The sequence below is a fragment of the Pundamilia nyererei genome, unplaced genomic scaffold, assembly GCF_000239375.1.
Source record: "Pundamilia nyererei isolate P.nyererei 1_Seehausen unplaced genomic scaffold, PunNye1.0 scaffold00005, whole genome shotgun sequence".
NCBI lineage: Eukaryota > Metazoa > Chordata > Actinopteri > Cichliformes > Cichlidae > Pundamilia > Pundamilia nyererei.
Window position 1 is genome coordinate 8,249,437 of NW_005187406.1, and position 11,153 is coordinate 8,260,589.

The 11,153-nt window shown below is 41.0% G+C and overlaps 1 protein-coding gene across 1 annotated transcript in view; it reads right to left on the reverse strand.

The window, feature by feature from the left end:
• The window catches only part of ca10a (carbonic anhydrase Xa), a 322,634-nt gene that overhangs the window by 182,118 nt on the left and 129,363 nt on the right, over positions 1-11,153 (reverse strand). The window contains exon 3 of the mRNA XM_005721941.2: positions 1,730-1,872. Within this exon, the coding sequence (XP_005721998.1) occupies positions 1,730-1,872 (143 nt within the window). The remainder of the gene's footprint in view (positions 1-1,729; positions 1,873-11,153) is intronic.

Genomic DNA, 11,153 nt, shown 5'->3' on the forward strand with positions numbered 1-11,153 from the left:
GAACCAAGTATTTGAGTTGATGATTGTAATTTTTATACAGTTGTTGTGATTTTTATTTTAACAATTTTTTTGATTAATTTTTGTTTCCATTACAATATTATACTTTAATGTATAATATTGTAATGGAAACAAAACATTAAAAAATTGCTTTCTTTTTTATTCGGGCTCCTTAAATTTATTTTGGGCTACCAAAAACTGAAGAATGCCTGCCCGAAGGGCTACCAGAGATTTTGAAATTTTGAGCCTTGCACGACATTCATTTAAGGTCATCGCGTGTTTTGTGAGCAAATGCTTTTGCTCACTAGCGTTTCCTCCCTTAAATGAAGTATCTACTTTGCAAGTATTGCAAGTTGCCCTGTTGTCATCCGTTCTCGTAAAGTATAACCAAACTTTTGAGCGTTTGAGCCACCATGTTTCCTGCCAGGTAAATGACGCTCTGCAACGTGGTGACGTCATTCGGGGCGACTGGAATCGATAAGGGAATCGTTTGCAAAAATGGCAAACAATTCCAAGGAATTGAAACAGTGGGAACCGGTTCTCAACAAGAACCGGGTTTCGATACCCATCCCTACTCATAAGCATCACATTATGTTAGCAATTAGTTTTTATATTATATTAAAACTAGATTACTCCTGGATGTTATGTATTTAAGTTCATTTGGTTAGGAAAGTCTCAGGGTTGCCTGCCCCTTACTGATTAACCACAACATATAACCACAACCAATTTCCTTTCTCATATAAGTTTTGCAAGACATGTACAATGCAACTGCCTATTGTAATCACAGGGTTCACAACCAATCCTACCTTGTTTCTCTGTGTGCAGATGGATCTACAATGGATTCTAAATAATTAAAAGGATTAAAAATCAAGGAAAACACTTTATTTCGAGATCTGTTAGATGAAGACATCTACTGTAGCATCCCGTTTGCAATATCCTTGGGCAAGATACTAACCCCGTGTTTGCCTACTGGTGGTGGTCAGAGGGCCCGGTGGCGCCAGTGTCCGGCAGCCTCGCGTCTGTCAGTGCGCCCCAGGGCAGCTGTGGCTACAATGTAGCTTGCCATCGCCAGTGTGTGAATGTGTGTGTGAATGGGTGAATGACTGAATGTAGTGTGAAGCGCTTTGGGGTCCTTAGGGACTAGAAAAGCGCTATACAAATACAGGCCATTTACCATTTACCATCACTGCCCAAGGCTAACACTGTACTCTGCTAGAATATAAACATAACAACTAATCATAGCATTCATTTCAGAATGCAAGTGTGCATTTTTGAAAACACACCATCTGTGAATTCTTCTTAATTAGCTGCTGTCATATGGCACATGATCAAAAAGAGTCCTGTCCTTGTACACCACTGTACAGGGAAGATCACAAGAGAAACCACTGACTAAAGCACTGTTAGGCTGCAGGATATCAACTGTGAAGCTCTTAAGATAAAGTCACAGCTTTTCTTGAGCCAGAACATAAGGGTTGTGTATTCCTGAATGGATGAAGTGAGCTGCACTTTATCTTAAGGAGCTTGCATTGTCTGCCAACATAAACAACAGTTGGTAGCACTGATCAGGGACACACACCTTGTCAAGTTGTACAACAGAAACCAACACAATAGCATTAGATGAATGTAGTGCGACATCATAGAGGTGCAACAAGCATACAAAAGAAAGAATCGACAAAGCACCAGCATCCATCAAGCAGACAACATAGTAAAACATTAACATATGCTTCTTTACCTTGCGTCTGCCAGTGTTCAGCTTTATGGGTGTAAGGAAGGGGTCGAAGATCATGTGGCTGGTCTCGATGTTCACTGGCGACTGCCTCTTCCCTACTGAGCATAGGTTCCAGGCTGAATTTACCAGCCCCCAGAATGATGGCACTGCAACACAAAATACAAGAGCAGGTGATCATCTGCACTGATGAGATAGCGAGACCTTTGCACAGAGGTCACACAGTAACGGGTAGGGATGGGAATTCAGAATTGATTCTTGTTGAGAACTGGATCCCAGTAGTTCACTTATTTGGAGCTGTTAGTCTGCTTGCCTGTTCATTCCACTTATGTGTTACATTTGCACTTTAATAGTAGTGATGTCTACAGCATGGATATGGACATTTGCTTTTATTTTTATTCTACAAAAGGATGAGAGTGTGATGGTAAAGTGCAAACTGCAGTTGTTTCAGCACAGAAATAACTGCATTATGCTACTAACACAACTTGGGCTCTTTGCAATTGTCTGTACCAATGACTGTATAAAAGACGATGCAACACCGCCTCCTACCATTGTGCAAAAATGAAGCCAAAATATCCCGCTTGTGGAGGCTGCCATCTTGCAAATTTGGAGCCAGAGTTTGCGCAGTAGTGACTTGAGGTGGAGCGACTGTGTAAAACTCCCGCCCACATACCCGCTGGACATGACCGCAAACACGCCCCTCTACACTTTTTACGAAGCCTGGCAGCTCGAGTTTTTTGCTGGTTTACCGCGACTGACTACTCGTTAAATTAAGGTAAAAACAACCATGTCACTGTTATAAAAAAAGACACACAGCTTATCATCTTATAGTTCTAAAATCACTCTGTTGTTAATTCGTTAGTTAGATTAGCCGCTAGCATATGCACTGTGTTGGAGGCTTGTTGCTAGCTAGTTAGCGATGCTACACACCTGTTAATCTTAATAGTCTTCAACACTTATGTTTTTTTTTTTATCCATTTTTAGACAGCGATGAGATCAGCTGTACACTCTACAGAGGCCCAGAGTTACTGTTAATATCAAAAATATAATGCTGTCCTTTGAGATTTTAACATAAGACTGTGAGTGTAATGGATCTAAAACTGTTTAAATCTCTACAGCCTGGTAACATGGAAACTTTAAAAACAGCAGCAGAACGTTTCAGTAGTTTAGTCTAATTTGTTCTTTTCATTTAATAATAGAGTCCATATTATATAGCTACATTCACCCTGGAGAGAAACTGGTGAGGGAGACCATCAGGACCAAGCTGGGTTTCCTGGGTCCAGAGGTTTGGAGAAACTTCTTCCCTTTCTTTCATCACAGCTGTCCTGTGCCATAAGTTCTGTTGACCCGCTGTAAGAGGCATCAATTAAGAAACACCAGGAAGACTGAAGCTCATGGCATTGATCAAGCAGGACTCGTGATCTTCACCAGCAGCTCCCTCACAGGGAAATCTTCAGCACTCCTCCGTAGGCCCGCCCCAGGAGATGGATAAACCCAGCATTCCATCAACACTGTGATGAGACCTTTGGTTTGTGTAATGTTATAAATACTCAGATACTCCCCAGAGGCTCCGGACTTTTACATAAAGATATTATATTCAGTCCTGTAGAAAGTTATATATTTAAAAATATGTGATCCTCTCTGGTTACTCTGGTATGAATAACTCTGAATCACTTTATGGTAAATAACACACTATGTGTAAAAAAACTGTGAAAAAATTCCAGATGACAAGTTTGTAGTTCAACATACAAGTGACGACCTTTGACCTTCATCAGGTTTTATTTAATTCTGTCAGAGAAAATCACATAAGCAGTCAGCCTGCAGCCTCTCTTTGTACTCTTACAATCAGTTATCAGACAATGTGCTTGACATAATTTTATGGAGAAACATAATAGTATAAAAAAACATTTTCCCCAGCAATTAAGTAAAGAACTGCATTACTTAAGAACAGAATAATATGTGTAATACATTACTTTTTTTGAGTACTGGCCCCCAACACTGATTACACCAACCTCCAACAAGCGCAATCATTTGACCACACAGCATGTAATTAACTTGAACGAACGTAATGTCTTTATGCTGCTTGGTAACTTTCAAAGCGGAACCAGAGAACCTAATGAGACTCAATAAGGAACTGAATTGGTAAGTGATACCAATAATGGAATCGGAATAACTATGTTCGTATCAACTCCCATTCCTAGTACTGGCCAATGAGTTTGAGCATTTTTTATAACACAGAACTGCCAAACTCACAGTAAGAGAAATTTAATTAGTAAGCTTTAACTGCTGTGTGCTTTTGATATCTGATAGAAAAACCTAAGTGCTGATTGCTTCTAAATTCTAAAGTTTAAATTCAAATTCTAAAATGACGAGCTTTGCAAAGATTTATAATTTTTATTAACACACTTTCTCATATACTTTAATATATATCCACACATAAAAGATAGACATATTATATAGAGAGCATTGAAAATAAAACTACTCAAGTAAAGGTACTTGAAAATTCTACTTAAGTACAGTAGCAAAGTATTTACTTCATTACTTCCCACATCAGGCAAGCACAAGTAACTGAGGTGACTGAGATGAAAAAATGGGATTAAGAACATACAAAGCTAGACTAAAAACCATTTTTAAATTAATAATGGGTCAAATAGCTGTAGTAATGACAGGACACGCTGTGTCACTGCATCATTACATGCTTGGCACTGATCACCACCTGCACTCATGTATATATCATGTATATATCTATCCACTTAGCACTTTAATTCTTATTCTTATTTTATATTTTTATGACAGTATGTTGCACTGAAGCACCGCAGCAATTTCCTAATGTTGTAAACCTGCTCAACATCTGGCAATAAACCCTTTCTGATTCTGATTCTGATTCTGATTATGCTGTCGGATTCATTCCCATCATCAGGAACAGGGTGATTGAATCCGAACTGAAGCAGCCAAATACAAGGAGGTCTGTAAATGTCTTCAAAAAGGTCTCTGGCTTATGCATCCTCAAGGGTGCATAAACCACGGACTGCTGTGATAGGAATTCTAGTCCTAGTTGATATACAAATGGAGCCTATTGAAAATCACACTCAACCACCAATCTCTGCAACATAAATAAAGGATGCAACATGCTACCACCTAGTGAGTAAGGACAAAGTAAAGGTTAGAGTAATGCGCAACACTATACTTGGGGTCAAGTTTAGTGGCATAGTGTATCTACACAGGATTTATATCCACTAGTTTATTCTGGTGTGGTTTAGTTTCATTCATATTTTTCCAGAGTGCTTAGAGTATGCTGTGACTTCTGCCTGTAGCCCAGTCAGCACCACACTGTTATCATATAGCCAGTCAGGAACTGAGTCTGGATGTTGTTTCAAAGTGATCTTAAGCATAACTGTAGCCATACTGATCAATGAACATTTAATTTCCAAAAAATATAAAATAATATATAATTCAATTGCATAAGTACATATGTTTTGAATGAAACTTAACTAGAACCTGATAACATTATGTGTTCAATTAATGTAATCTATCTGTTTATTGAATTGAGCATGGTGTAATTGAAGGGCAGATTTTCAGCAACAGAAACATTGACTGTTTAGGAATTACAGCCGGTTTTATACATTTTTCCACAATAAGACAAACAGAACGAGCCCACTGGTTATATTTACATGACAGTCCCTTTTACAACAACACTTACGATCATAACAGGATAAGAATAAAGGGGACATTCTTACAGAGCCATAATCTCAACATATAGTGAAGGTGTGGGTGGATGGATGAGGAGCCTCTACTGTGAATGTAAGTAAGAAAGAAGTATAATTGATTGGGAGCTCTGCTTCTCAAAAATTCAAGGACCTAACAAACAGCATACTTACTATACCAGTGTCTGCTGAGCCAGCCTTGGGACCTTATCTTCAAATAGGTTAAATAACATCCTATTTATAAGAGTATATTTAATACCTAAGTTCAAGCAAAGATTGGACCAAAATAAATTGTGCTGAATATGAGTAATATGTTTCAGATTGCTTAAAATCACTTGAGTGATCATTCTGGGTTAATGATATTCCAGACTACTTTATTTTTTTGTTCATGTTGTAGAAATGTTAAATCTCATTAGCATTGTTGTACTGTTCAACACTACAATTAAAATGTAGTCAGATTAGAAAGAAGAATCTCAAGCCTTTCTGTTGAATATGGAGAAAGGGGAGTTTAAAGACTTTTAGAGCACCAGCAAATCCCTTCGCATTAGGTAAACATTAATGGTCCCATATTGTACCACTTTAAGAAATATTAATGTTAATGTCACATGTCCCCAGAATATTTATTCCAAGTTTTAAATTGAACAGGAATGGGACACTCTGTGCCTTCCGACCTTCTCTCTAAGTCATAATTTATTTTTACATGCATCTGAATTCTCAGCACAGTCATTTGTCTGACAAATTTACATACACATTACAATCTCACAGTTAAAAAATCCAATTATACTATCAAAGCCAACAATTACATGAATTATATTAGTCATCAACTCAATTGTCCTATTCCTGTGGAGACATCACAAAGTAATTTCCAGTGTTTTCAGCTATTCAAGCGATCGGAAAACGTAAAGGTGTTAAGTTTGATAAATTTAACATATGTCACATATGACATATATAACATATGCTGTACTTGCTGCCACATACCTTTTTCGATATGTTACCGGAGCTGCTACATTTTTGTTTTAGGAACCAAGCAAGCAAAAAAAGATGAAAGAACACAGGGTGTATGACTAGAATATATAACAACTTTTAGTTTGATTCAGAATAGGCATATACCAAAGTGAGACAAACAAACTTACTGGTTGTGTGCTCTGCAGGGTAAAATTACAGTTTTCTTTTTCAGTGGCATGTGGTCATTTTAATGAGCAGAACAACTTAGTTCCTATTTAGAAAAAGCTGTCTTACCTTACCAACATGCCCAACATGCCCCAAAATACCCCAGTGGACCATTACGGCTTTTGCTATACAGGTCAACTTGATTGTCATTGTTTATTTGATCTGTATTTTATTTTTATTCATTTTTTTCACTTTTAACTTGTTTCAATTAGAACAGACAAGACCTACTACAGAACAATATGATTAACTTCCCAGACTGGAGTTGTAAAGTAATTGAATACTATGAACATATATTCGAAGGAACAGACTTTATTCCGTGTGACAGATCAGTTATACAGTATGGGATTAACAAGAAGAGGTTTTTAGAATACCAACACCTGAATGGGGCTCTGGTGGCCCTTGGGAGGTGTTTTTCTGGCAGCTGCGTGTGGCGGGGCTGGAGGAAAGTCTGAGCTGGTAGTCTGGAGGGGCCCGCGGCTTCTGCCTTTGGTGAATTACGGGGAATGGGGGGTGCCTATTGGCAAACCTTTCCTCCCCATCCCTAATTGCCTCTCTTGCTCCATCACACCACCACACATGAGGGACCTTAAGTTACAGGTACGTCACTGAGGTAGAGGGGAAGCATTCCTCCACTGTCCCCTCCTGGCCACCTGTGCCTCAATTTTATTCCACAACTTAGACACTTGCATTACTTGAACTCTCTTGTGACACATACATATATGGCCTCGGGGGTGGGCACACTAAAAGACTTCCAGACGGTCTGTTTATTCAGCCCCACCTCTGTATTTCAAATACAGCTGGCACCATGCCCCTCCTGTGTTTAAATACACTTTAGAACAGCACGGCATCAACACAAGATATGAGCGGGCAGAGTGAGGTATGGGGTCTTCACACACCCCCTCTGATCGCCATCTGGGACGGGGGGCCGGGAGGAGGAGCTGGCCATCTGGTTGAGGTCTGGGCCGGTGGGTTTCCCTGCTGCTGCAGGACCGGGGGTAGTCTGCTTTTCTCCACCAAGTGTGCATTAGGATTGGAATGCATGACCTCACACATGTTTGTGTTTATGTGTGACATTTGGTCTTAGACTCCACCTCTCTTGGAATATCTCAGCCAGGCGTTTGGGGGCCTGAGATGGCTGTGGATGGCAGTGGCTGATGCCCCCATCCTACTGGTGTGTTGGTGGTTCTCTGTGTCCAGGTCTGGGTGCTCAGGTATGCACTGGTTCAGCCCTGGCGGTTGAGTGGCGCGACTGCCCCTGCAGTGGTCCTGCTTGGGCTCTCGTGTTCTGGGGGGCCTCTAGATGTCTGGGGCCTGGATCTCCACCATGACTGTGTCATGTCTTGGGAGGCAGAGCTATGGCTCCTCACACCTACCTACTATTAGACAGTTACATGGAGAAACCTTATCACCTTATACAAACACAAGTGTTCACACAGGTGGTACAAATCATCCTGAGATGAATTGTAGCCTGTTGGCTACAATAGTGGTGAAAATTAGGCGGATCTAGTCCTTTATCCTTTGTAGCGTTTTAAGCTAATAAGTGGGATTTAGGAAGGAATTTTGAAATAAACGATTCCAGAGATCTAAACCAGTCTGATGACGGTTTACTTGGGATCATTGAAAATAAATAAATAATAAGACCAAATAATAAATAATATTATTATAATAAATAATAAGACGATCATTTGTATTAAAGTGACTCTTCCCATGAGTGATATGGGTAGAGGTTTCCATCTAGCCAGATTGTCTTCTACTTTCTTTAAAAGTGGGATGTGATTTTAATTTTGTTAAATCTGCAAGCTTAGGAGAGGCATTAATACCTAAATATTTAATATTTCCCGATTGCAGTGGGGTAGAAGAATAATTATGGAAGTAGCAATTAATTGGAAGAACTCCAGATTTTAACCAGCTTATCGAATAATCTGAAACTCTTGAAAAAGAGTTTATTAATGTAATTACCTCAGAGAGTGTGGTTTGTGAGTGTTGGACAAAAAGTAACACATCATCTGCATAAAGACCGATCTTATGTTCTACACTCTTGCATTTTATGCTCTTAATCGCTATAGCCTGTGAATTCCTGCTGCTAGTGGTTTGATAAAAAGGGGAGAGTGGGCATCCCTGTCTGGTGCCCCTCTGGAGACATAAGCTGGAGGATGTTTGGTCATTTGTTTTGACACGAGCTGTTGGGGAATTATATAATATTTTTAACCAGTTTATGAAAGAGTTTCCAAGACCAATTTGTGTAAAGTTGCAAATTAAAAATTTCCAGTTAACTCTATCAAAGGCTTTTTCTGCTGCTAGAGACAATATTGTGGTTTCAATGTTTTTACAAAATGGATAGTCTACCAAATTAAGTAATCCACATGTATTTGTTGATGGGTGCCTACATTTAATGAAACCAGTTTGGTCAGGATGTGTTATATGGGGGGTTATCTTCTCTACTCTCTTTGGCAAGCTTTGCATGTTATTTTAAGGCCCACATTAATAAGGGATATTGGACAATAGCTGGTGTGAAATATAGGGTCTTTGTCTGGTTTTAGCAGGAGACTAATGTTGGCAGAACTCATACTTGGTGGTAGTCTGCCATTCCAATCTGTGGAATTGTCCAGAATTCTTTGTAGAATTCTGCTAGAAATCCATCTGGATCTGGAGCCTTATTATTGGGCATTTTCAGGGCATCCTCGAGTTAATCTAATGTCAGTGTAACATATTTGTTAAATACTTCTGAATTTCACACAAAACACCTTTTTTTAAAATTAAATATTTCATTTTGCATTTAATCTCCTGCCTGTGTAATCTGAGTCTGTGTGTGTTCATGTGTGTGCGCGCTGTAGGACGCTTTCAGGTTTAGTGTCCAAAATCTTCAGGTTGTCCAACAAAATGCTCCAGCTCTGACCTCAGCAGAATCCTACAGGTCGTCAGTAGTCAAGGTTACCTTGCTTCACCATGGTCACTAGGAAACCGCTGCGGAGAACAGGGCTGCTTCCCTTCTTCACCTTGTTCAGCAGCTGCAACTGGTTCGCCGTGATGTATTGCCATCACTTAGCTTGCATGAGCTGGATCCAACCATCTCTACTGTCCTGCCACTTGTAGCCCACAGGAGGCGCCCTTCCAGACGTGAGAGACATGATGTGGTTTCCAGGGCACTAGCCCTATTGAAACACTGGGAGAAGCTCAAGGTTCGGGATGGGATTCTCTACAGGGAGACAAGAGACCCTGTGAACAAAACAAAGAGACTCCAGTTGGTGTTGCCAGCGAATTTACAGGCTCAGGCCTTGGAAGGTGTCCATGATTTGGCAGAGCACCAGGGTCAAGCTCGGACCCTCCATTTAGCAAGACAACGTTTTTTCTGGCCCAACATGGAGAGGGATGTGAAGGAGCATGTTCGGTGCTGTGGGAGGTGCATACTCGCCAAGACTCCAGAGCCTGCAGCATGAGCCCCATTAGAGAGCATTAAGACCTCTGCTCCCATGGAGCTCGTCTGCTTCGACTTCTGGTCAGCAGAGGACAGAAAGAAGCTCTCTGTTGATGTGCTTGTGGCGACTGACCACTTCACGAAGATGGCCTTTGCTTTCCCATGGAAGAATCAGACTGCAAAGCAGGTTGCCAGAAAGTTGTGGGACTTTGTTTTTTGTGTCTATGATTTCCCTGAGCGTATTCACTCAGACCAAGGTCCCAGCTTTGAGAGTGAGCTGTTGTCTGAGCTTCTGCAGATTTCTGGCGTTGCCAAGTCCCACACTACTGCTTATCACCCTATGGGCAATGGTGGCACAGAGCGGTTTAACCGCACACTTGGCAATATGTTACGAGCTCTCCCTCTCAGAGCCAAACAGGAATGGCCACAGCAGGGTTTATACGGTTGTGGAGAAGCATTCCAGGACCCGCATCTACAAGATCAGTGACTCTTCAGGCCAGAGTAAGGTCATACACAGAAACTTTCTGTTGGACGTGAGTTTCCTTCCTGTTCAGGATTCATTGGGAAGTCAGTCCCTGGACGGTTTCTCCAGTGAGGGGGATCTCAGTGTCCTTCTGCTCAGACCCAGCACTTTGTTCTTCCTTCTCCGTTTGACTGTTCCACTACCTCTGATGTGATACGGTCTGGCGCAGTTTCTCCTCCAGCTGCCTGTCATGGGGACATTGTCGTTCCACGGACTGTTCCTGTTTTTGACTCAGACATGAATCAGATCTCTGGTCAGCCATCCAACTTGCCAAGACATGACCCTGACCATGCTACTGTTCGAGGCATAGTGGGTACCAGAGCAGGTCGGGTGGTCAAGTCAGTCAACAGGCTGATAGAGAACATGGTCCAGAAACCTACCGTCTGGGACTTGATACCATCACAGAAGGCTTGGTCTCTGGCATAGACCGTTTCCCAGTCACCCCATTGTATATTATGAATGTGTATTTACTTGGGGCATCATGACGCCCGTCCAGTGTGTCTTTGGGGGATCACGTTTGATGAGGTAAGATAAGATAAGATAAGATAACCTTTATTAGTCCCACACGTGGGAAATTTGTTTTGTCACAGCAGGAAGTGGACAGTGCAAAAGTTATGA